The sequence below is a fragment of the Lipotes vexillifer genome, unplaced genomic scaffold (assembly GCF_000442215.2).
Source record: "Lipotes vexillifer unplaced genomic scaffold, Lipotes_vexillifer_v1.1 scaffold1122, whole genome shotgun sequence".
NCBI classification, from domain to species: domain Eukaryota; kingdom Metazoa; phylum Chordata; class Mammalia; order Artiodactyla; family Lipotidae; genus Lipotes; species Lipotes vexillifer.
In genome coordinates, this window is record NW_006798649.1 from 1,258,439 (window position 1) to 1,283,690 (window position 25,252).

General features: G+C 41.7%; 1 protein-coding gene across 2 annotated transcripts in view; it reads right to left on the bottom strand.

Moving 5' to 3' along the window:
- Positions 1–679: 679 nt before the first annotated feature.
- DSTYK (dual serine/threonine and tyrosine protein kinase) overlaps positions 680–25,252 on the bottom strand; it is a 52,744-nt gene continuing 28,171 nt past the window's right edge. The window contains exons 3-13 of one of the 2 annotated variants that reach the window (XM_007470680.1): positions 16,283–16,952; positions 11,756–11,988; positions 11,271–11,354; positions 10,431–10,607; positions 9,674–9,803; positions 9,143–9,299; positions 8,564–8,696; positions 6,535–6,648; positions 4,130–4,244; positions 1,531–1,665; positions 680–1,091 (exon numbers count right to left, since the gene is read on the bottom strand). In XM_007470680.1, the coding sequence (XP_007470742.1) occupies positions 904–1,091; positions 1,531–1,665; positions 4,130–4,244; positions 6,535–6,648; positions 8,564–8,696; positions 9,143–9,299; positions 9,674–9,803; positions 10,431–10,607; positions 11,271–11,354; positions 11,756–11,988; positions 16,283–16,952 (2,136 nt within the window). In that variant the 3' untranslated portion in view covers positions 680–903. The remainder of the gene's footprint in view (positions 1,092–1,530; positions 1,666–4,129; positions 4,245–6,534; positions 6,649–8,563; positions 8,697–9,142; positions 9,300–9,673; positions 9,804–10,430; positions 10,608–11,270; positions 11,355–11,755; positions 11,989–16,282; positions 16,953–25,252) is intronic. The other variant, XM_007470681.1, reaches the window with a different exon arrangement.

Sequence of the window (25,252 nt, forward strand, 5' to 3'; positions counted from 1 at the left end):
TGGGAGCACAGACAACCAAAGCTAGGAGGTAAAATCTTCAGGACTTGGGCCTTGTTGAACCCTCTACAGCCCAAGTGCTGCCAGGCCTCTCTGAATATCTAGTGTCTTCCCAAGTAATATACAATACAGTACATTTCATGGCATTGCATCACTTAAATAATGGATGCCAAGCAACAAAAGAACCCCAAATTAGCAGACACTGTTATTCAACAAAAGCAAAGTATACACACGTGTTATACATATGTATTCCTGTACTCAGCCTGCTGAGTGTTTAAATAACACTTCCAAATATCTACATGTGGACTCTGGCTGGCCTGCACCATTTCTCAGAATACTTTTTTAAAAATGAACTGCAACCACTCATCTCCTTACTAAGCATTAGCCCCTCCCTTGCTTCTCCCTACTCAGGCAAAATATGTGGGCAATCTGCTAGAAAACTGGTATCTGAGAGCAGACTAAGCCACAGGGGATAAACTGAAAAGGGACTCTGGGTGGAGAAAAACCTAACCGCCCATGTGTAAACGGAGCTATGAACTAAGACTTCCAAAGAATGTTAGGAATGTGGGCTCCACTATGGGAGCACAGAGTCCTGATTATGGCTGGAGTTAAAAGACAGTCTGGAAAAGGGAACTAGGTAAGACTTTTCTTGAAATTTCATACAGAAGAGATTTATACTGACTTTTTGGCTAAAGAAACTGCTTGGGCATCAGTGAACTGCTGGATACGCTCACAGCCATCCAACTCTTCCCTATCCAGGAGTCATCTCTGCCTGGGAAGGTCTTAAGTTGCCCAGCAAGCATCAGTCCCCTTGGGAGCTCTCTGTAATGAATGTCAAATTCTTCCCATAGCCAAAAGGTGAGGGGAAGGAAAGAAATAAAGAGCGAAAGAGAAAAGTCTCTGCTTTCAAGTAGAATCATCGAGTCCTCTGTTTGGCCTCTCAGAATGTGACTTGCATAGCCGGTCCATGATGCCCTGGAGCATGGGCTGGACAATGCCCAAGAGAGGTCTCTGAGAGGGGTCACCATCCCAGCAGGCTTCCATCAACTGCCAGCACTCCTCATCAAACACAGGAAGGCGTTCTGGACGGGCCCCTAGAGAAAGGAGCATGGAAATAAGACCAGAGGCAGCGAGAAGGGAACCAACACAATGAAGAGGCATGATCAGCTCACAGGCTTGATTACCCAGTTGGGGCTCAGGATGCTAAACAACGCAGTGAGCTTTGGCTTCAACTGCAAATATCTAGGTTAGAACCTAATAGTAACTGTGATGAAAAACTGGAATACACTGGCATAGGATGTTGAAGAATTAGAAATTTTAAAGATAAAAACCTGTCTGAGAGTTCAGAACCACGCTGCCTGGAAGCAAAGGTTTGACTTAAATGTCTTTTCTGGATTCCATGATGGTTTACATGTGTATGAGGTCCTGCTGTGGAGTGGCCAGAGAGGAGGACAGGAGGCCGCTGCAGCAGTGCCTGGTCTCAGTCTGCTCTCTTCTGGGGAGTCAGGGCAAAGCAAGGCTCGTGGTTCTTACCTCTCCGCACATTGTTCCAGAGATGGTCTTTGCTGGCACACCTCTCAAATGCCTCAGGGAGCTTGACAGAGCCTGAGCAGATATACCAGAAAAGAATGCCAAAAGCGTAGACATCCACAGAATTATCATACTTCCCTACAGCAAGAAAGGGTGACAAGTAGTGAGCCAGGGAGGGAATCAACAGCATCACCACTCACTTGCATCTGCAGAGGTCTTTACACACTTTTTCCTAAAGCCTTTAATGCCCATTATCTCTTATAACAACCCTGTTAGGCAGGACACATTTATAATGCCCACTTTATAATACGAAAAACAATGGCACTGGGAGGGCTAAAGATTAAAAGAGCCAAGACTAGAACTTGACAAAGGGGAAGGAAAACAGGCCTTTTATTTTATTTTAATTTATTTATTTTATATTTCACTGATATTCATTATATTTTGTATTTGATTATTGTTTGTGTGAAGTACTTTTTTTATTTTTAAAATAAATAAATTTATTTATTCTTTCATTCATTCATTTTTGGCTGTGTTGGGTCTTGGTTGCTGCGCACGGGTCCTCTCCAGTTGCAGCAAGCAGGAGCCACTCTTCGCTGCGGTACACGGGCTTCTCATTGCGGTGGTTCCTCCTGTCACGGAGCACCGGCTCCAGGCATGCGGGCTTCAGTAGTTGCAGCACTCGGGCTCAGTTGTTGTGGCTCACAGGCTCTAGAGCACAGGCTCAGTAGTTGTGGCGCACGGGCTTAGTTGCTCTGCGGCATGTGGGATCTTCCCGGACCAGGGCTCGAACCCGTGTCCCCTGCATTGGCAAGCGGATTCTTAACCACTGTGCCACCAGGGAAGTCCGGGCCTTCATTTTAATGGGACAATCAAAAAGATTAATCCTGAAAGGTCATGTTAGGGAAATAAAGTTGGGAAATACAGGTGGGTAGATAGGTTGGAACCATAACATAAAGATTTTTAAAGTCGGACAGAAGAATCTGGATTTGATGGGCAGCAGGAGTCATTTATCCTTTAGAGCAGGAGGTGACATGAAGAAAATATTTTAGAAAGATTATTTTTACAGCAGTAGGATGAACTGCAGTAGAAATAATCAAATGAATTTAAATATGAAGTAGCCAAGATAAAGTAATAAAAGTGGGAATAGAAAATTTTTTAAAAGTCAGGGAAAGAAAGATGATGACTGTCTATTTCTTTTCAATGTGCGTAGGACTACAGCTATCCAACTAACTCCTAATCCTTATATGTATCACTCAATGAAGGGTTGGGGGAAGACTTGTGGCTCATGAGAGAAATCCAAATATTATAAATTGCTAATTTTAAGTCTTACCAATACTAACAAGTGACCTGCCATTCCCTTTCCACCTTCCCTGGCAATGACGCAACCTTCCTCATCCATTCAGGCTCAAAACCACAGAGTCATCTTTTAGTCATTCTTTGCTGTTCATCACCCATATCAAGCTAATTACAAAATCTTGCCCATCCTTCCTCTGAATTGATGTCAAATCTGTAACATTTTTTGTTTCAGCACTACTACCAACTTAATCCTAGGTCTGGTCTCCACCACTGGTCTCCCTACGTGGCTCTTACCACTCAATCTGCCTTACCTACTGCTACTAAACATTTCCATGAACATCTCTTTTCATCCCTCACCTGTTCAGAAGCCCAATAGCTCCTTGCTTCTTTCACATCAAGCCTTCACTCCACTGCATAAATTTCAAGCTCAAATATATCTTATCTCCAACTTGTTTGCTATTACTTCCTGAACTGATTTCTTTCCTGTCATGCTTATTTCTCATTGGCAATTTTGCTCCTATTTCCTCTCCCCCAGCCTCCAGAACTGTCTCTCCAACCTAACATGGTTGGACTCTAGAGACAGAAAGACCTAAATTCCAATCCCAGCCTCATTACTTCTAGCTCAGTGTTTTGGGGTGGGTTTCTTCATCAATCTGGCCTCAACCTTATCCATGACATGGACATAAAAATGCATCACTATCACCACAGAATTGTCATGAGGATTAAATGGAACAAAATATATGACATAACATACCCACAGTGCCTAGCTCAAAGAATATATTAATAAATATACTGAGTTCCCTTCCCACCTACCAAATTTTCCAGATCTCATTCAGTTTCTATCCAGAATTTCACCTCTACCACAAAACCATCTAACATTTCTTCTCTGAACACCATTATGTAGCACTTAATCACATGTTGTCTTATACTGCTTCTTAATTATTTTACCTCTCAATATATCTCTGTCAACTGTAAGTTCTTTAATGATAGAGGACAACTCTTATTATATAGGAGTTATTCAATCAATACTTTAGGATTAAATAATTGGTTGACTATGGCAATGATGGCACTAATAGCCCAGAGAGACATCCAAAAGAACAGTTGGTGACCCCCATTTACACTTTTCTTTCTTGCCCCCTTACCTCTTCACTTGTCCCCCTACTTGTCTTTGGTTTCCTCTGTTCTGGTTTCTCCCCTGCCTGTGCCAGAACTGCCAGTAGTACTTGTGGATACTACTTAGCCAAAGGGTAGCACTTGGTTAAAACACGGAGTCCTGCCCAAACCCACTCCCTGCCCTCCAGCTTACCTGTGAAAAGTTCAGGGGCCATATGAATTGGTGTCCCCACAATGCTGCCTGACATCATGGCCTCTGGCTTGCAGAATCCTAAGTCAGTGATCTTGGCACGGTTCTGCTTGTCCAACTGCCAACAAAGCAAGGTGAGAGTCATCCTATGCCTGGTCCTGCACATAGCGCTCAGCTGCATACCCAAGCTCAAAAGTAGGCATCTACCTCACAGCAGTACTTAATCAACTCTGCCTCTATTCTCCCTGTCTCTAGATTCACTCCCATTACTGTCTTCTCCCCATACTGTAAACAACCTGATGGCAAGGACTGCCTTTTTCATCTTTGTATCCCCAGCACTTAGCATAGTGCCTAGCACATATCAGGAGCTTAGCAAATCTTGGAAGAATGAATAAGTGAAGGGCACTGAGGAAAGTATTATTAGTTCCTGATTATTCTCCTCTGACCTCCAGAACCCAGGGCAGGAAGTTGCTAAATAAGAAGGTTGAGGTCCTCTGGTCAGCTGAGGAGGGCTTTTTAATTCCCTCTAGTTTCCTTTCCTGAGGTCCAAGACAATAAATCTGTCCCAGGTGAATGGATAAAGAAGATGTATATATATACAATGGAATACTACTCAGCCATAAAAAAGAACAAAATAGTACAATAACATGGATGGAACTAGAGATTATCAAAAGAAGTGAAGTGAGTCAGACAGAAAAAGACAAATATCATGTGGTATCACTTCTATGTGGAATCTAAAATATGATACAAATGAACTTATTTACAAAACAGAAGCAGACTCACAGATATAGAAAACAAACTTATGGTTACCAAAGGGGAAAGGGGGTAGGGGAGGGATAAATTAGGAGTTTGGGATTAGCATATACCAACTTCTATATATAAAACAGATAAACAAGATCCTATTGTATAGCACAGGGAACTACATTCAATATCTTGTAATAACATAAACTGGAAAAGAATATGAAAAGGAATATATATGTAGAACTGAATCATTTTGCTGTACACCAGAAACTAACATATTATAAGTCAACTATACTTCAATAAAAATAAAAATTAAAAAAAACAATCTGTCTCATTTGGCTATTGACAAGCCTCTTAGGTTTCAGCCTAGAATTTTAGGAAGATATTTCCCTCCCCCCAAAACTGCCATCATCTTTATATATTATTTTTTAAAATAAATTTATTTATTTATTTATTTTTATTTTTTGGCTGTGTTGGGTCTTCATTGCTGCATGCGGGCTTTCTCTAGTTGCAGCGAGCGGGGGCTACTCTTCGTTGTGGTGCGTGGGCTTCTCATTGTGGTGGTTTCTGTTGTTCGGAGCACGGGCTCTAGGCGCGTGGACTTCAGTAGTTGTGCCACGTGGGCTCAGTTGTGGCTCGCAGGCTTAGTTGCTCCACGGCATGTGGGATCTTCCCAGACCAGGGCTCGAACCTGTGTCCCCTGCATTGGCAGGCGGATTCTCAACCACTGCGCCACCAGGGAAGCCCTCTTTATATATCATTTAAGTGTTGCCAGAGACACTTCAGTGATAATCCAATATATTTTCAAAAGGAGTATGTCAAAAGATTCTTTATAATTTAGATAACGGGACTGGTAGGTTCATGACTATCTTACCTTTTAAGCTGTGTTTACCCATCTCACTCCTCATCCAGCATCTCAAACCCTAAGCAATAACAAGACCTGGAATCCTCAAAAATATCAATGTCACAAAAGCAAAAAAAGGCAGGACTATTCTAGATTAAGAGGCTAAAGAAACATGACAAAATGCACTGTATGATCCTTGGATTGGATCCTGGGCCAAACAAACAAATAGACCATATTTGGGATAGTTGAACATATTTGGGACAACTGGAAAATGTTAATATAGACTGTGTATTAACTAATAATATTGTATCAATTTAAACTTCTTGGGTGTGAATAATGGCATTTTAATTAAGTGGAAGAATGTCCTTTTCCTTAGAAGATACAAGCTGAAGTATATAGGAGTAAAGTTTTATCTGTAAGTTACTCTCATATAGTTCAGTAAAAAATGTGTGTGTGTGTGTGTGTGTGTGTGTATGTGTGTGTGTGAAGAAACAGAGAGACAGAAACAAAGAGAGACTACACTAGGAAAGAGAATATGAATCTGGGGGAACAGTATGTGGGTCTTCATTGTACCACTCTTTTAGCTTTTCTGTAAGTTTAAATTTTCTCAACAGTGTTGGGAGAAAAAATCTTAAGCAATATAAGCTAGGCCTATGATGCAACTCCTCCCTAAGCTTCAAGTCCAAGATACCAACCATCCACTCTGCTGTTAACTGGTCACAGTCTTTTCCTGTGACCGAATTTACATTTATGTGTACCTCCCTCCAAAGGTCACTTACACATAGAGACAGGGAGCTATCTTGGGGAAACAGCTCTTACTTACCAGCACATTTTTCAGTTTGATATCACGGTGGACAAGTCCCTGGCTGTGCAGGAAGCGGATTCCTTCCACCACATCTAGTGCTATCTGCAAACGGGTCTCCAGGGTCAGCCCAGCCTTGGGGAGACAAAAGAGCTTACTTGTCACTAAGAAGACAACTCCTCAATCTAACTTGCTTATACGAACGAAGAGTTCCTTCTGTGAGATACTGAAAGACTGACCACACTAGGGTACACAAGGACAGAAAAGTGGATGAGAATAAGGGAAGAAGTCAGTCAGGAGAGGGAAATAAAGGAAAAGCAAGGAAGGGCAAGCCATAAAGGCCAGGCCAAATCCCCTGGAGGCAGCACTTAGGCCAGCTGGATGATCCCCAGATGTGACTAGGAGAGCCACAACCAAACGCCTGAAGGCATGAGTGCATCTCTAACCCTGAACAAACTCTAGAACTGCCTTAGAGGCTCAAGTGAGTATTTCTAGGACTCTCAGGCAGATAGATTTACTTCCATTGCTTTGTAGGACTGGTTAGCCTTTGGTTTTATGGGTTAAAATACCAAAGTCACTCATCTTACTTCTACCAAGCCTCCAATTTAGGGTCTCTTGAATTCTGGAGAATGTTATATCACTCATCCAAAAGCCCGTATATGGTTCTCTAACCCACTTATGGAAAAGCTTCACATGGTGCTTAGCTTAACTCCCGTGAAATGAAGAAGGAAAGCCACTTGCAGAGTCATTTTATTCACCGTATTGATTTCTCATGGCTCCTGCAAGCATTTCTAAGGATTCTTCTGTCTTATTCCATATAAACTGGTACAAGAGGCACCTGTGAGAAGGGACCTACCAGATACTCTGGGGTTAGCTTTTCTAGCTCCAATGTAGAGGACAAACAAAAGAAACCTCTCTATCTCCCTGCTGGTGGCTGTTTTAGATGAGGGGAACTCAACATCCAACTGAGGGTATTTCACCTTCATTCAAAATCTTTCACTTCTCACTGTCTACGGCAGAATTTGAATGCTATGGAACTTTTAACATTTTTGGTCTTCTATAATTTGTTCCCAACATTTCTTTGCATATTATCTCCCCTCTATTCCCCAAATGAACCAGCTCCTCCAACACAGTCAGTATCCTTCAAATGTTCTGGGCACTAAGCTATTCCTTCCCCCGGTATGACCTCTTCTTTCCATCTGCCCAACTTTTACCCATCAGGGTTCATTTATCCAACTCAAATGCCACCTGTTCATGAAATATTCACTGACTACAATTATTTTATTTTATTTTATTTTTTAAATTTTTTTTAAAATTTATTTTTGGCTGTGTTGGGTCTTCATTGCTAAGTGCGGGCTTTCTCTAGTTGTGGTGAGCAGGGGCTACTCTTCATTGTGGTGCGCAGGCTTCTCATTGCGGTGGCTTCTCTTGTTGCAGAGCACGGGCTCTAGGCGCGCGGGCTTCAGTAGTTGCAGCACACGGGCTCAGTAGTTGTGGCGTGGGGGCTTAGTTGCTCTGCAGAATGTGGGATCTTCCCAGACCAGGGATCGAATCCGTGTCCCCTGAACTGACAGGCGGATTCTTAACCATTGCACCACCAGGGAAGTCCCTACAATTCTTTTAAAAGCCCCTGGCCAATTATACTTTTTGATATCCCCTTATGTTGCTTAATACAGGGCCTTGTACAAAGTAGTCACTAATAAATATCTGTTGACAATAAAAACTAGCTTAATTCACTGAGAACGAAAAAAGAGAAAGAATAGCAGAGTTATAGGAAGCTTTTCTGCTCTTCTGTGTAGTCTAGATTTTTACACTACCACGAGAGGTAAAAGTGGTGAACTGCAGTATTCTGGATATAAACTGGACAAAAAAAACATGTTCTGAGACATTTTCAAGGTTTTTTGGAAATGAAGGTAATAAAGCTTGATTACTCCAACATTGTCTTATGAGAGCTAGAGGCTCTGACTAAAGAAGAAAGGAGGAAAGGCCAGAAAGGAACTTGTGGATCTGGCTGCCAGCTGGACCTCACTCCCTCCTTGCCCTGCCTCACCTTCAGCCCACTGTAGAGGTCGCGGTGCAGCCGCTCCATAATGAGCAGCACAGCGATGCTGGAGCCACCACCATAGTTGTAGTCGATGACGGAACCGTGCAGATCCACCAATCGCTCATGCTTCGGCAGAGACCTGGTGAGGAGCGGAAAGGTCTGGGCTAGAGCTAACCTTGCATAGCATGTCACTACAGTGGAAGAAATAACCTTGAGACCGTGCAGAGTCCAGGCCCAGAGGTAATAGCCCTCAGTACAGAGAGAGGGCAAAGAGAATGGCCTCTCTAACGAGGACAGAGAATTATGGAATCTAAAAACTGACAGGCCTTAAGGACTAAGGAAGAAAGTCAAATGGAAGGATGGGTCTGAGCAATTAGGATGGTGGGGAAAGGGCAGGTAGAGGCAGGAAAGGCCTTGAAGAGAGCACATTTCTGGGCCAGACACTGGAATACTGGTCTACAACATTTTGAGACATAGGAATGGAGAGACAAGGTTTACTATAGCTCTTGGTACAAAATTTATACCAGGCTTCTAAGCTTCTTCTCTGGATCGTTCCCCACGAAGATGAATGAGACCAGAACCCACCTCATGTAGTGGAACTCCAAAGCTAGGTCATTCCAGTGCTTCTCATCTGGAGGGACAACCGACTTGAGGGCACAAGGGAAGTGTCCCCCCCAGTTGTCACACAGGTACACCACACCATACTGGCCCCGGCCCAGTTCCTGTCCCAGTTTAGGTTTACCTATAAGGTACAGGACAGAGATAAGGCAGGAAGGATGGGAACTTGCTGGGCAACCTCCCTAAGATTCTTAGACGTGGACCTGCCTAGAAGCAGGAAGTCATAATTATGCCAGGGGAGGAAATTTGGATGTTTTCTAAACCAGTAGTAACCTAACTGGTTTAATTTAAATAAACTTTGGTTGTGTTATTTGAACTGTATAAATAGCAGGACCAAACAGACTTCATCAGAAATTCAAAAATACATCAATGGGTGTTTAGGCAGCTTTGCAAGGAAGCAGCTTTAGACACTAGGGTTCTCCAGGGTTGGACATGAGGATGTCAGGTATCCAGAACCTTCCTCCTCCAATTTACTAGGGAAAAAAAATAAGGACTCACGATGCAGCAAGACATCCTGTAAAGAACGGCTTTCCAGCGAAAGGCGGGCCAAGCGGGGAGCATGATCTTTCCGAACCTTCAGCCATAGATCTTCAGTTTTCTCCAACCGGCCTGAGTGGCCAGCTTCCAGCTGGGAAGGAAAAAGAAGAAAGAAATATGACTTATCAGGTCCCCAGCTTTGGCTTCCTCACCTATTATATGGGGATAATAATATCTACCTCATGAGAATACCTGTGAGAATTAAATAAGATATATGTAACATAGCTCAGAGATTGGCAGATAGTGAGCATTCATTAAGTAATACTTTTTCTTCCTGGATGCGTAATCACATCTACGCACCCTCCCCTCCACACACATGTACACATGCACACGCGCACACCCCAAAGGGATAAGCAGATGTCATATAACTGCAAACTACTATGGAAGTTGGAATGTCATCCCTTTCTGTCACTCATTCCTAAAATACTATATAAACTCATACAAAATTCCTACCCCTCAATTTTCATTCCTCAAAGTGGAATGAAGTGGGGAGAAATTAATTGAGTTCCCTCCATTCTCTCTAGAGTTAGAAAAATATCCACATGAAAAATTTACTGATGAAACAACCTGTAACTTAGGATTATCCTTTAACAGACTAGAAAGGAAATATACTGATGATTTTTTTAAAATTATGTAGACAGCAGTCGACAAAACATTCCACAGTGGGCGAGGTTCCTCTCCGATTGATCCAGCTGTATGTCCTTTCCTATATACCCACCTGCCGCAAGGAGGCTGCAAAGGCCTCATGAGAACTGTTGAGCCGAGTCCGGAATTGGCTGCAAATGCTCTTGGCCAACTTGGAGGCACTGAGGCTCTCGATGGCTTCCTGGGCCACCTTTCTCTTCCACTCTAGTGTGATGGCAGGTGGGCTCACCCATGTGATGCGCTGGATGATCTGTCAGGATGAGGACAGTGAGAACACTGAGGGATGGGAAACAGAAACCACTAGGAGGAACCAACACCCCTCCCTCTCTGGGTTACCCACTCGTTAGGCCAGGATCTTAAGATAAGAGCTGTATGAAGTCCAGCACTCCTCTCCAATTCCATCTACCTCAAAATCGGGGCTCAGCCCAACGGAAAGCATCAAAGAACACTAGGCCTAGTCTGCATGCTCACAAATCAATACATTACATTCAGTACTGGGGGTACCTGATAAATCCCTTTCTAAATACAGCAAATAACTCTACGTAAGAGTCAGATGGAACATCAGAAAGGAAACCACACTCATGGCCTCTGGCAACAAAGCCTGGTTCTGAGAAAACACTTAGGTTGGGAAAAAGAAATATGACGAAGCTAGTGAAGCAGGGTTTTATGGCTCCATAAAATATCATTTAGACACATCACTTTTAAGAGTTAAAGGGGGCACTGTTAATAATTATTTCAGAACAGGCATAAACCAGGATTCTCCCAGGCAGGCAAAGCACGACAAATGGCCAGCTGCCCTGACAGACATCAGTTTGTTTAGGACAGACATCCTAGACATCAGTTTCCGTTGGAGCAACCAAGATTCACCTAAGCTAACTAGGGGCTGAAAAACACTTCCCTAAACAACCTCTACCTGTTTGATTTGCTCCCACAGCATCCTTGTAACTGAGGACCCTGAGTGAAATGTGACTTCAACATGATAGGCAGCATTTAAGATCTGAAAGAGAGTACACAAACCAAAGTCAATATTCCCTGAGTAGAGTGGCTAATTAAAAATGCAATAAATGATATTTATTTCAAGAACATGGTCCAGTTTCAAGGTTCCCAAATCTATCCCTCAGTGTATGTGCAGCGTCAATGCAGGTTGATCATCTGTCTGGTGACTATTTGGGCTCCTTTACTTCATCTTCATCTGCTTGCTCATTGACTTAACTGCAATTTGACCGTTCACAAGCACCTCCCACGGACAGTGGTCATGAGATAGGAAAACAATATAAAATTCAAACTGGACTGGCAAAAAGTTGAAAGGAAAATTCTTGACTAACTTGAAGCTGGGTTCGTGGGTGGATTCTGTTTCATGTGTTTTCTGTGACACGCTCTTAACTACCCTTTGAGTACCTGTTTGAGATAATTACTGGTGATGTGAACCGAGACATCCTGAGACTTCTCCAGGCTCTGCAGACATCGTTCCAGGGTTCCGACGAAGCTCTCACGTAGGTAATCCACAGAGCTGATCAGCTTGTTAGCCACTGCTTGATTAAGCCGGGAGATGATGAGTTCCTGGATCTGTCGGATGCAGCATTTGATCTCTCTGGTGCCCACTGGTTCTCCATTCTCAGGGACAATGACATCTATGGAGGCAGAGCAAAAAGCTAGTTGGCTGTGAGGGGAAGGGGCAGGCACACTGAATAAAGGCAGCTCCCAAGTCAGACCCAAGGAGCTACCGTGAACAACAGCTACTAAACGCATATGGCTGACAAACTGACTCTCAGTATATGACCATGGGCCATGCAATCCTCAACTACTTAAGGCATCTAAGAATCGTGAGAAGGAGCAACTGTGTACAGAATGAACCTATTGATTTTGTCAGCTCTTATATCACATTTATAGAAGAGGAGAAACAACATTTATTGACTATTTGAAATGCACAGCAAGTATTTTTCATATGTAATCTAATTTAATCCCAACAACACTGGCAGGGGTATATTACTGGTTATATTTTATATGTCAGGAAAAAGCCTCAAAGAGAGAATAAAGTGGGCACTGGGAAGGGATGGTACAGTTAGGAAGTAATATAGCTAGCATTTGAACCCAAAGCTCATGGATTCCAAAGCCTCTTATCTGTAATAATTCACACTTCCTAGCATATTAATGAGAAAAATCCAAGAGTCAAGAATTCAATTTTAATCAACTACTAGAGAAATAAAAAGTAAAACTGGAACGTTTTCCCCACTATGCTACTAGCTCTCAGGATTAGAAAAGTCTGTTTTGCAAACCAGAGGACAGAAGAACTTAAGAGAAGACAAATCACCTATAAAAATTCCACTCCTAAAAAGGCCCTCTCTAATGTTAGAAACTTATATTGGTACCACCTCTTTGGAAGAAATCTGGCAATATCTATCAAATATTTAAGCTAACCAACCAATAAACAAAAGAAATCTATACACCCTTTGACCCAACTACTGTTTCTGCTTCTAGGAATTATTTTTCTAGAAATATACCCTTACAAGTCTCAAATACATGCATGCACAATGATGATCAATGCAGTATACTCTGAGAGAGAAAGAAAGAAAGAAAAGAAAGGAAAGGAAAGGAAAGGAAAGGAAAGAAAGAAAGAAAGAAAGGGGGGAAGGAAGGGAAGGAGGGAGGGAGGGAGGGAGGAAAGGAAGGAAGGAAGGAAGAAAGGGGCTTCCCTGGTGGCGCAGTGGATAAGAATCCACCTGCCAATGCAGGGGACCCAGGTTCGAGCCCTGGCCCAGGACTATCCCACATGGCTGTGGAACAGCTGGGCCTGTGAGCCACAACTACTGAGCCTGCACTCTGGAGCCCACGAGCCACAACTACTGAGCCCCTGTGCTACAACTGCTGAGGTCTGTGCACCTGGAGCCCATGCTCCGCAACAGGAGAGGCCACTGCAATGAGGCCCGTGCACCACAACAAAGAGTGGCCCCCGCTCGCCACAACTAGAGAGAGCCCGCGCGCAGCAACAAAGACCCAATGCAGCCAAAGATAAATAAAATAAATAAATAAATTTATTTAAAAAAGAAAAGAAAGCAAGAAATAGCCTACATATCCAGCAGTAGGGGAACAGTTAAATAAATTAAGGTATATCCATTAGAAGAAGACAAATTTCTCTGCACATTTATGGAAAGATCTCTAAGATATGGGGTAAGTGAAAAACCAAGGGCAGAAGAACATATAGACGAAAACTAGATGACTAGGAGACAGTATCTTTTTATCTTTGAGTAAAGTACCATGTTTATAGGTACTATCTTTTCAAAAAATAAATAATTTATAAAGTATGTATGTCATGATACCTAGTGTGCATGCATTACCTTTACTTTAAAACAAACAAAAATCAGTAATAAAAATCTGGCTCCACAGGATATGTGGCAGCTCTCTTCTAAATCTACTTGTCATCGCCTCAAGGATACCCAGAATGTATTAGAACAAGGTAAGAAGCAGCACGTAAGTCCTGTCTAAGATGTAGCCAACTAGGTAAGTAGAAACACAAGTCCACGATGTAGTTAACAGAGCCAGACATTTGATGGACTTGTTCCCAGTTACTCCACATCTGAGCTAACCACTGTGCCCCAGGTACCAAACATGATATACCTGGTACATGATAGACAATCAAACGTTTCACTGACTGCTCAACCTACCTTCCCTGACAACGCTTTATCATGTCTACTCTTTTGCTGGCATTGATGTTCCAGTGTCTTTTATTCAGGCACTGAATTAAATTAAACATTCAGAAGATTTCCTAGGATTTCCACTGCAAGTGAGCACTTCTCAGCAACTCCTCCCTACAATGGGAATTCGCCAAAGAGGTATCTTTGTTCATCTTTAGAAAGACCTATAAGAAATCAAGCATGCTATGCTTGCTAAAGTATATTTCCTGTGTATCTATAAGTGTGACAAACATATACCATCACTCACACACTCATTCATTCTCCAAAGATATACTATACACAGACTCTGTTATTTGCTGCAAGGGATATAGTGATGAATAAAGACCCAGATCCTGTTCTTCATTTCTAGGATTTTAGAAAATAGAGGAACATAAATAACTATAATAATAAGATAAAAAGTGAAATACACCAGAAATTTCAGTTCCAGATGAAATTCTATGCGAGTTCAGATGAACTGCAATCATTATTAGCTAAGAAAATTAAAGACAACTTCATGAAAAATGGTATTTGGAAGAGGCCTTGAAGGGTAGGTAGGATTTGAAAATTCACAAATAAAAGAGATTCAGGTTTAGGGCAGGGCATAAGCAAAAAAAAAAAAAAAAAAAAAAAAAAGTAAAGGAAGCATACAGAGGACAGGAAGCAGTTGAGACCAACCAAAAAAGAAATTACAGGAAGGTGCATAGTGGGAAATAAGACTGAGAAAGTTGGAAAGGGTTGGGCTTTGGAAGATCTTGAATACTAGGCTAAGGAGTCTTAACTCAGTCTGTAGAAATAGAGCCAATAAAGATGAACTGGGGAAAGGTGAGAAAGATGTCAATGAGATCAGTCAGGTAACAACAGTTCAGTTAGACTTAAGAGGAAGGAATAGAGAAGCAAAGGTATATATGAAATAGGGAAGAAGACTCAGCAGGACTTGGCGACTGACTGGATACGGGGACGACAGAAAGAAAACAGTTAAAGACCATGCTGAGGTTTTTTTTTTAATCTTTATTGGAGTATAATTGCTTTACAATGGTGTGTTAGTTTCTGAAGACTTTTTTTTTTTTTACTTTTTAAAATTTTTTTATTTTAATTTTTTTTATTTGGCCGAGTCACACAGCACGTGGGATCTTAGCTCCCCGACCAGAGATCAAACCCGTGCCCCCTGCATTGGAAGCACAGAGTCTTAACCACTGGACCACCAGGGAAGTCCCCATGCTGAGGTTTTGAAGCTGGTTCCCAGGAAGACGGTAGCATCGGTAACTGGGGACAGATTAAGAAGCAGTAAAGCATGGAAATTAAGAGTATGGGCTCAGGAATCAGACTGTCTAGATTCAAACTCTGCCTCTACTATTTAGTAGCTGTGTGACCTTGAGCAAAGTACTTAACCCGTCTAAGCCTGAGTTTCCTCATCTAGAACATGGCAATAAGCAGAATCCACCTAGGGAGGTTGTTTTAGAAAAAAACAAAAACAAAAAACTGATGCTAGGTCCCATGTCAGAAATGCTGACTAGTAGGTCTGGAGTGGTCTTTAATGGTCTCAAGCATCTACATTTTCAAAAAGCCTCCCAGGTTATTTGGATACATAGCCATGACTGAGAACCTAAAGGGTAACTTGCAAACCATGTACTTTAATTAATAGGTAGTAGAGCTAATGTTCATGCAGAAGTCAGTATACAAAGTCAGTAGCATCTAAACCTCAGACACCAAAAGACCAGACTAAGCATTTGGCCGAGTTTTGTTAACAGTCATTATTGAAGAATGGGAACGCCAGAAAAGCTAAAACCGCTACTTTGAGAAATCCTTCTGAGTTAGGTCTCAGGAGCAGCCTGAAAAGAAAATGAGACCATGACACACAAAAAAGAACCGACAAAGAAGCATGGGCCATGCCAAAGGAGCCAGGGTTAAAGCATGACTTAGTGACATTCTTCAAGCAGCTCTTCTCCAGTTTTATCAAGGCCAAGGGGATACAGATATAAACTGGAGACTAAAGAGCACTATTGGAATGAATTTACCAAAGGCTGGACTAACAGTCCTAGAAAGGAATGATGGTGGAATCTTCCAGGAAGGTCTCTCAGAACAAAAGAGGCCACCTTGGCTACATGATTTAAGGTGGGCTCCTGCTAATGACAGTGGGGGTAGGTGAGATGATCCTGAGGTTCCTTTGGGCTTCAGAATTAATGTACTCAACTTCCTGGAAAAGAGTTAGAGGATGCTGTAGTCCCCGCACCCTACCGAGTTCTCTAGGACCTACCTTTAAACTCCATGTTGGCAGCGTCATCCAGAAGTTCCTCCTTCATGGTGTTAAGCGTCTCAACGATCATGTCCTTCATTTCCTCCTGCTTTCGGTTGGCAATATTCATCAGTGATTCGTACAACTCATTCTCCTTTTTTCGTGTATATTCTAGACGTTTGGGAGTAATCTGCAGGTCCCGCTGCATGTCAAAGGCCTGGTTAATAAAGATGTCGAGGCAGCGGCAGTGCACCAGGTTCAGGGCCTTGGCTGCGTCCACCAGGTGAGTCTGTAGCACCTGGTGAGAAAATGTGTTCAAGTGTCTCAGCTTCTCACTTTGCTCCACCAACACACTCTGAGCTTTGGTGTCCTGGCTGGGGTTCCCACAGTTACAGTGACTGCTGCTCAGATAGCCCAGGTCAGTTAGTTGGCGATGGAGTGGTGATCTTTCATTCTCCATTCTTCTGGTGGAGGAGCTGATTATCTCCGAGCCCAGCTTCGGCACTTTGAAAAAGAATACGGGAAAGGAGAAATACTTTCGGATTTCCTGAAGCTCTTGCTCATCCCTTTCAGAGAGTTCATCTTTGTGGAGTGCATAGGTTATCACAGGCAAGAAATCATTCACCAAGTCACCCAGAACATCCACTGTGGGCCGGAGGCCTTGGCACGGTGCTACCACAATGTTCACTTCCTAGAAGGGGAAGGGGGTCATATCAGCACTTCAGGGTCAGAACCAATCCTTGCCTCCCCAAAGTCCCACACTGAGACCAAAATCCAGATCTATGATGGGGCAACTGAACTTCGGTATGCCCCAATCATTTGTCCACCTCCTTCCTTGGTTACCAACACTCCCTGGTGCAGCCTATGCAGGCAGGCACTCGTCCAGAGAGAGTGAAAAAACAAATAAGTAGAAAGGATGGCAGTCCTTTTAGCCATTTTATTTTTATTTTTTTATTTTTTTTCTTTTAGCCATTTTAGATAAAAAAGAATATTTAGTCCCTTTTGTTGCTTTGGAAACTCCCATTAATTCCCTCTGATGAAGAAATAAGACAAATAGTAGATGAAGAAAGAACTCTTAACAGACTGGGAGTGAATCTGCCTAGAATACTCCTCCCCCCTCTTTCTAACCTGACTAACTCATCCCTATCTTTCTAACAGGGCTAATTCCCATGGTCCTTTAAATCTCAATGTATACGTCGTGTCATACCCCTCGGGTATGACCCCTTTCCTATTACACAATCCCGAGCACTCTCTACTTCTCCTTTTCTTAATGTTCAACACATTTATAATTTATTTATTTAAAACCTAATTCTTTCCCATTAGCCTGTAAACTCTTTGAGGACAGGGACCATGTCTATCTTGTTCACTACTATAACTCCAGTGCCTAGTACAGAGTAAGTCCTTAACTTTGTTCAATCAATCAATCAAGCAGCGAACTAAAGCCTAGATCTGCCAAACATTACCGTCCTATTCTAGGAGTTGGCAGGCATCCCAAAGTCTTAGCCACCTAAGTCTTAGTAATACCTTTACGCTCATGTTCACTTGGTCTGGCAGAGATTAAGATTTGCCTATCCAATATTTAACCTCTGCATTATTGGGAAGGCAATGTCTTTTATAGACGGGGTGGCCAATAATAGGTGGGGCAACAGGAAAGCTCTTTAAAGGGTTGATTCCACTAGTAAGTACACCCTTTGGACTTGCCCTTCTTGCTTGGAGCACAGATGTGACAGACAGAGCAGCAGTGATCATCCTGCAGTCCTTGGACAAACGTGAGAGTAGAAGCCAGCCTTGAGGATGATGAAGCAAAAAGAAATAGAGGGACTTCTCTGTGGCGCAGTGGTTGGGAATCCGCCTGCCAATGCAGGGGACACGGGTTCAAGCCCTGGTCCAGGAAGATCCCACATGCCGCAGAGCAACTAAGCCCATGCACCACGACTACTGAGCCCGCACTCTAGAGCCCACGAGCCACAAATACTGAGCCCGCGTGCCACAGCTACTGAGGTCTGCAAACCTAGAGCCTGTGCTCCGCAACAAGAAAGGCCACTGCAATGAGAGGCCCATGCACCACAGCGAGGAGGGGCCCCCGCTAGCCGCAACTGGGGAAAGCCTGCATGCAGCAACGAGGACCCAATGCAGCCAAAAATAAATAAATAAATTTTTTAAAAAAAGAAATAGGGAGCTTGGATCTCTGATGACTACAGAGCTGCCACACCAGCCCTCAAATGCCTAGCTTTAGACTTCTTTTATGTGAGGGAAAAAAAGTAACCTCTGTCTTGCTTAAGCAAGCCCCTACTTTTCTGATTGTTACGTACGATGAATCCAATCATAACTGATAAACCCAACGCCTGAAGTGAGTTTCAAGAATGATCTTTGGTTTAGAAACAACTTTCCACAGGTCCTTTCCCTAGCTAGTAGTTTCTTTTTATTGTTCTACTTCTTTCCTAAGGATCTTGAAGCACTTAAGAGCATGTATTTCCATCCATGCATAGGTTCCTCCAAATCTCTGAAATTGCCTACTTTGCCTGGCACTCCAGAACTAAGGGTTGACCTGGAGACTTGCGCCTATATCACCATTGCAGGCACACCAACTCCAAAGTCTGCAGACTCAAAATCAATCCTTTGCAAAATTCTAGTACATTTTAAAGAGTTATGAAAGAACTCAACACAAATCTGCTCAAGTCTGTGTCCTTAACAGTTATCAGATGTTGCAAATTTACTTTATTTGAAATCTAAGATATACAATTTGTTTATTTTCTTTCAGACTAATACTCTGTTTTTATTCCTTTTTTGATCAATAGGTATCATTGATGAAAGATTTTTAAAAATCAAAACCTGGGATCTTTTCCTTTTTGATCTCCTCCAGATAAGGAAGAAAGGGCTGGGAAATGCCAGCCTATTGTTTCTTGGTGTGTGTGTGTGTGTGTGTGTGTGTGTGTGTGTGTTGTTTCTTGTAGTGTGTGTGTGTGTGTATGTTTCTTGTAGTGTGTGTGTGTGTGTGTGTATTGAAGGACAGAGAGACAGAGAGAGAGAGAGAGAGCGCTCTCCTATTTCCAGCAAAGCACAAAGGTCTCACCTTCTTCCTCAACAAAGAACTCATAAATTGTATTCTCAGGTAGGTCACAGAACTTTCATTTGGCTGTGGCCACTTTGAACTCCCTAAAGCTAAAAGTGCTTTTACCATCTCAGCATTTGTAATTTGAGCAAACACTGTATAAATCCACGTGCTTTCTACCCAAGCCTAGGCCAAGAAGAAATCTGCTGTTTCATGTGTGCCTCGAATTGCATGGAATGTTTTCTGATTGGAAGACTAGTGTGACACTCACCCTGCTATTCAAAACAAGCCCCTGCACTACACTGAGTCACACTGCTGGAGTATCAGTCACTTCATGAGGCACATTCAAAAAGTGGGTAAGTAAGAACTTTTAGGGTTTAGAGTACCACATGCAATTGCCTAAATGCCAAAACTTTAATTACATATAATAATTAGATAGGCTAGAAGAGAATCCCAAGAACTGAAAATTTATAACAAGATAATTATAGATGACAGTGGTTTTTAAAAATATTTTAAAAATTGCTTCTGTCTTAAGTATATATCTCTTTAAAGGTATAAATCAATCAAACTTATTATAGAAATATTAAGGGAAGAAAGCCTAAATATTCAAAACCTAAGTTAAGTGTTGTTTAGAAAGTTTTCAGGAAGAATTTTGTCGGCTTGTTTATTTGATGGATTTTCTTAAAATTCTAAAATAAACTTCCAGGTTTTCCTCAAAGGACCATTTTGTGTGTGTAACACAACCATCAGCCAAAGCTGCCAAGTCCATTTGTAGAACCAATATCCTTTGTAAGGGACAGTTGACTTTATTTGCTCATAGTTGCAAATTCATTTTTTAAAAAATGGATTCAGTGGATAAAGAAGATATGGCATATATATATATATACACACACACACACACACACACACACACACACAGTGGAATACTACTCAGCCATAAAAAGAATAAAATTTGGCCATTTGCAGTAACATGGATGGACTTGGAGAGCATTATGCTAAGTGAAATTAGTCAGAGAAAGACAAATACTGTATGATATCACTTACATGTGCAATCTAAAAAATAAAACAAACTAGTGACTATAACAAAAAAGAAACAGACTCACAGATACAGAGAACAAAGTAGTTTGTAGGTTACCAGTGGGGAGAGGGAAGGAGTGAGGGGCAAGATAGGGGTTATGAGGTACAAACTACTATGTATAAAATAAATAAGCTACATGGATACAATACAGGGAATATAGCCCATATTTTATAATAACTATAAAGGAATATAACCTTTAAAAATTATGAATCACTATGTTTTACACCTGTAACATATAATATTATATATCAACTATACTTCAATGTTTTTAAATTCCCCCAAAATGAATTCTGATGGTAGGTACTGCCTGGTACATTGGTACCTAGAAAGAAGTTGTCTACTCCTAAATACATCTTGTACTAAACGAAAATGGATAGAAAACAAGTACCATGCTCTCTCTTCTCCGTTCCCCAGTTAATTAACTTGTGCAGTCGGTCTCACTGTTCTGACTACCAAGACTGTTGGAAGACAGGCAAAAAGAGCTGCTGGCTGAGACCCTGGCAGCAGTACAAATTAGACTGGAATGTGGTATGTGATTCTGCAATACTCACAGCAAAGGGATGACTCATGCCTGACGGTTATAAACAAAAAGGGAAGCCATCACTGTCTCCTGGAGACAGGGAGTGAAAAAAATTCACAGAGAGGATGAGCCCTGTTCTGGGTCCTATTATGGCCACCTGAGAGGGAAGACTGACCTCAGACTGTTGCATGGAAGGCTGTATTCCTTCCTGGCACTTAGAACAGTGTCTGGCACTTAATGAGCATTCAATAAATAAATGTGCAGTTGGACTTCCCTGGTGGTCCAGTGGTTAAGACTCTGTGCTTCCACTGCAGGGGGTGTGGGTTCGAACCCTGGTCGGGGAACTAAGATCCCACCTGCTGCTTGGCATGACCAAAAAAATAGTAATAGGAAATAAATAAATAAATGTGCAATTCCTGGATGAATAAATGATGCCTTTACTACTTGCTCAAAACCACTTTCAATCATCCTATATAAAATTTTCTATTTTTAACCCATATCCCACACATTTATCTGGAACTGCTATTTGCATCTACTCCAAGGATGAAGCAGTGAGTAAGCATTTTGCTCCTAACTCAATCAAGGAAGAAGAATCCCAGGGAATCATGAGAGTATGCCATAATTCCCATTTTGAGACACAGCAAATTCCTAAAGAGATTTCTCTTTTAGAATACATCTACACAAATCTGTCGAATCTACATAAGCTGATATATTACCATCAATTTTCTTGGCAAGATTAAGAGAATGTAATAGAAAGGAGATTGCTACTCTGCAAACACCAGAATTTACCTCTCTGGTTTTGTTTTTTATGTAAAAGCTTTTTATGTAAAATGACACTACCTTAAGTGCCAAGAAGAAATGGCTCAATCACTGAAGCCTGACCACTTCCTAAGAATATTGGCTCTTACTGGTGAGGACTCCTTACTCTATGGCTCATGGCACATTACTGAAACTCAGTGATAGCTAAGGATGATTACCTTAACTGAGGGTTCAAACAGAAGATGATCACGTACTCAGGTAGGTCATAAATATCTTTGTTTTCCCTATAGTTCTGAAGCCTCATTACATCACACAGAAGAGACGTACATAACTATATAAGGGTCCTGCCCTTGCCCAGCAACTGACACAGCCTCGACTCCAATCCCTGTCTCTGTATTCTACCTATCGTCACTATCAATTCTCCTCCCATGCCCACTCGCACAGGGCAAAGGGAGATTTTTCCCATCTGTTTTTACACAGGATTGATTTTTCCTCATTTTTATACAGTTCCCTGAACTATCACTCTTAAATGTCAATTACATATTAAGGCAAATACCTCCCTCTTCTTGTTACACTGTAGAAAATCCCTTTACTCTTGGTACAAACACTCTCCATTGGGAAGCTGCGACTGACTGAGCTGCTTTCTAGAATATAACAGGCCACAAGCAGCTGTGTCAACCCAGAGCTTTACCCCAGCAGTCAGCATAGAACAGATACAAGCTCATCTCCCTACCTAGTAAAAAGTAGGGAGTGGTAACTCAGAGGCCATAACAAGACTTGGGAAAAACCATGATCCCAACCAAAGCCCTGAACTAGCCACAGAAAGCATGAGGCCATCGTGCTAAAAGTGGAAATATGTTTACAATCCCAAACACCCCAAAGTAAAGGCCTTAGGTCTGTGTCTCAACTCATAAGCATGAAGCCCTTAAGGATCAGAACTATCTGATTTCATACTGTGATGAATGAGATAACAGACAAGTTGACAAGAATGTACTGAATAGCCTCTGTGGGGTCTATTGGGTTGGCCAAAAAGTTCATTCGGTGGGGGAATACATTGTTTAATAAAATTCTTCGTGAAAATGAAAAACGTGTCTTTTATTTTTACTTAAAACCAAACGAACTTTTTGGACAACTCAATACCTTGTGGATATTCAAACATCCAGGTACCCACATATACAGATAAAAGTAGGAAAGTGAAGCTTTATTCTCTTATCACTTACTAGACCCATCAAGAGAGACCATAGTAGAATGAAGAAGGAAGAAGGGGAAACTTTACCTTTTAACTTTATAACTTTAACTTTTGTATTTTTTACCTTTTTATAACATCTCTCATTTTATTACAAAAGTACTTCATAATAATTATGAAGAACTCTGCTTCTAACTAGAGCAGAATAACTCTAAGTAACCAGAAGGACTTAAGTTTGACAAAAGGAAGGAGTCCCACCGTGGATGGCTGTCAGGGAAGGAACAGGTGACTGAGAGAATAGGATATCCTCTTCTCAAGGACACTGATTAATTCATTCAAAGGGAGACTTGCTAAGTGCCTCACACTGTTCTAGATGCTTTACAGTTAGTCTCTTATTTAAGCCTCACACCAGTCCTAAAAGATACAGATTACTACTTCTATTTTACAAATGGGGGACACCCCAGCACCACAGTCACACAGTTAGCTAAGTAACCAAGCCAGGATGTAAGTCCAGGCCCACCTAACTACAAAGACAGTGTTTCAACAGTAACTGAAGGTCCACTGTGTCAGGAACTGTCTGAGCTGGTGTTAGGAAAGTTCTGAAAGAAGAATAAAGGATGGACAAGATGATTTCAGGGGCCCTAACAGTCCTACTGTCTATGTTAAAAAGTATACGCTGGCTATAAGTAAAAGCCCTGCTCTGCTATGAAACAATGCTGCAAAAGAAGTCAAAAAGAAAATATTTTTAATTGCCCGAATAACAGAATTTCTGCCTGCTGACAGTACTTTCAACCTCTGCGTCTCTGAATCAGGGAGGATTCCCTACTGCCACCATCCATTACCGAAAGGGAAACACAAACAGATCTTTGAGATAGTGAAAATAGAAAGAGATGCCATTTGGTGCAGGAAAGAGGTAGATAGGATCCTTAAAAAAGGGAGAAAACAAGAGAGGAAGATTAAGACCATAATCTCTTGCCAGATTTTCCCCCAAAGAGCTAATCTTAGAAGAGGCCAAAAATGAATCAGTGGCAGTGAATTGAGAAAATATAGTCTCAGCTTTAAGCTGTTCTTTTTAAGAGGGATCAAGGCTACTACAGTGAGCATAGGGATTTTAAAAAGAATCTTGCCTCTAAACCACACATATCCTTAATAGGTAAAATTAACCTATTAAAAGTATTACCAGGTTTCTTGGCAAAGAGCAATGTATTGGTTATATTTCACTATGTATGTTAGTGTGTGTTAGGGGAAAGGCAAGAGTGATGTTAAATTCAAAGAACATAGAATTACTGCCTAGAAGGAACTTATAATTTAGCATTTGCCTGAACTTCCCATATCCTTTTTTAACACATCACTTTAGTTCCCCTTTCTTTTTGCCCCATAAAAACAGGGTTTCTTTAATTATGTTTCTAGAATAGCATTATTTCTCTTATACATATTACCCCAACTTTGTTTCTTTTCCCTTAGAAACAGCCATCTTTGACCTAATTCCATATACTCTCTCCTCCCAAAAGTATCTGCTTACCTTGAAGATAGTCACCCAAGCTTCTTTCCAACTTTTTACCAGTCAACTGTTATCTTTCAATCTAGATACATTCAAGAGAAGACATGGTATCTAACTAAAAGTAAGCAACACATAAATTTAGTTTCATAAGGCACCAAAACAAATACCAAAAACTAGACAAAAATTGAGAGAAGCTAGTTTTCTAGCAACAAACAATGTTTAGTAAATTTGGGGGTTAAAATTTTGCATAAATTTGTGATTTTTAGTAAGATACTTTGATTTGGGGTTATGAAAGTATTAACTGCTGATAAATTAAAACTAACAGTGTCTGTATGGATCAAGAGAACAGAATAGAGAGCCCAGAAATAAACCCACACACCTACGGGCAATTAATTTCCGACAAAGGAGGCAAGAGTATACAATGGAGAAAAGACAGTCTCTTCAGCAAGTAGTGTTGGGAAAGCTGGTAGGTCAGTCGCCCAAGGCAATAGAAATAAAAGCAAAAATAAACAAATGGGACCTAATCAAACTTATAAGATTTTGCACAGCAAAAGGAAAGGATAAACAAAATAAAAAGACAACCTACAGACTGAGAGAAAATATTTGCAAATGATGTGACTGACAAGGGCTTAATTTCCAAAATATACAAACAGCTTGTATAACTCAATAACAAAACAACAAACAACCCAATCAAAAAATGGGCAGAGGGCTTCCCTGGTGGCGCAGTGGTTGAGAGTCCGCCTGCTGATGCAGGGGACATGGGTTCGTGCCCTGGTCCGGGAAGATCCCACATGCCGCGGAGCAGCTTGGCCCGTGAGCCATGGCCGCTGAGCCTGCGCGTCCGGAGCCTGTGCTCCGCAATGGGAGAGGCCACAACAGTGAGAGGCCCGCGTAC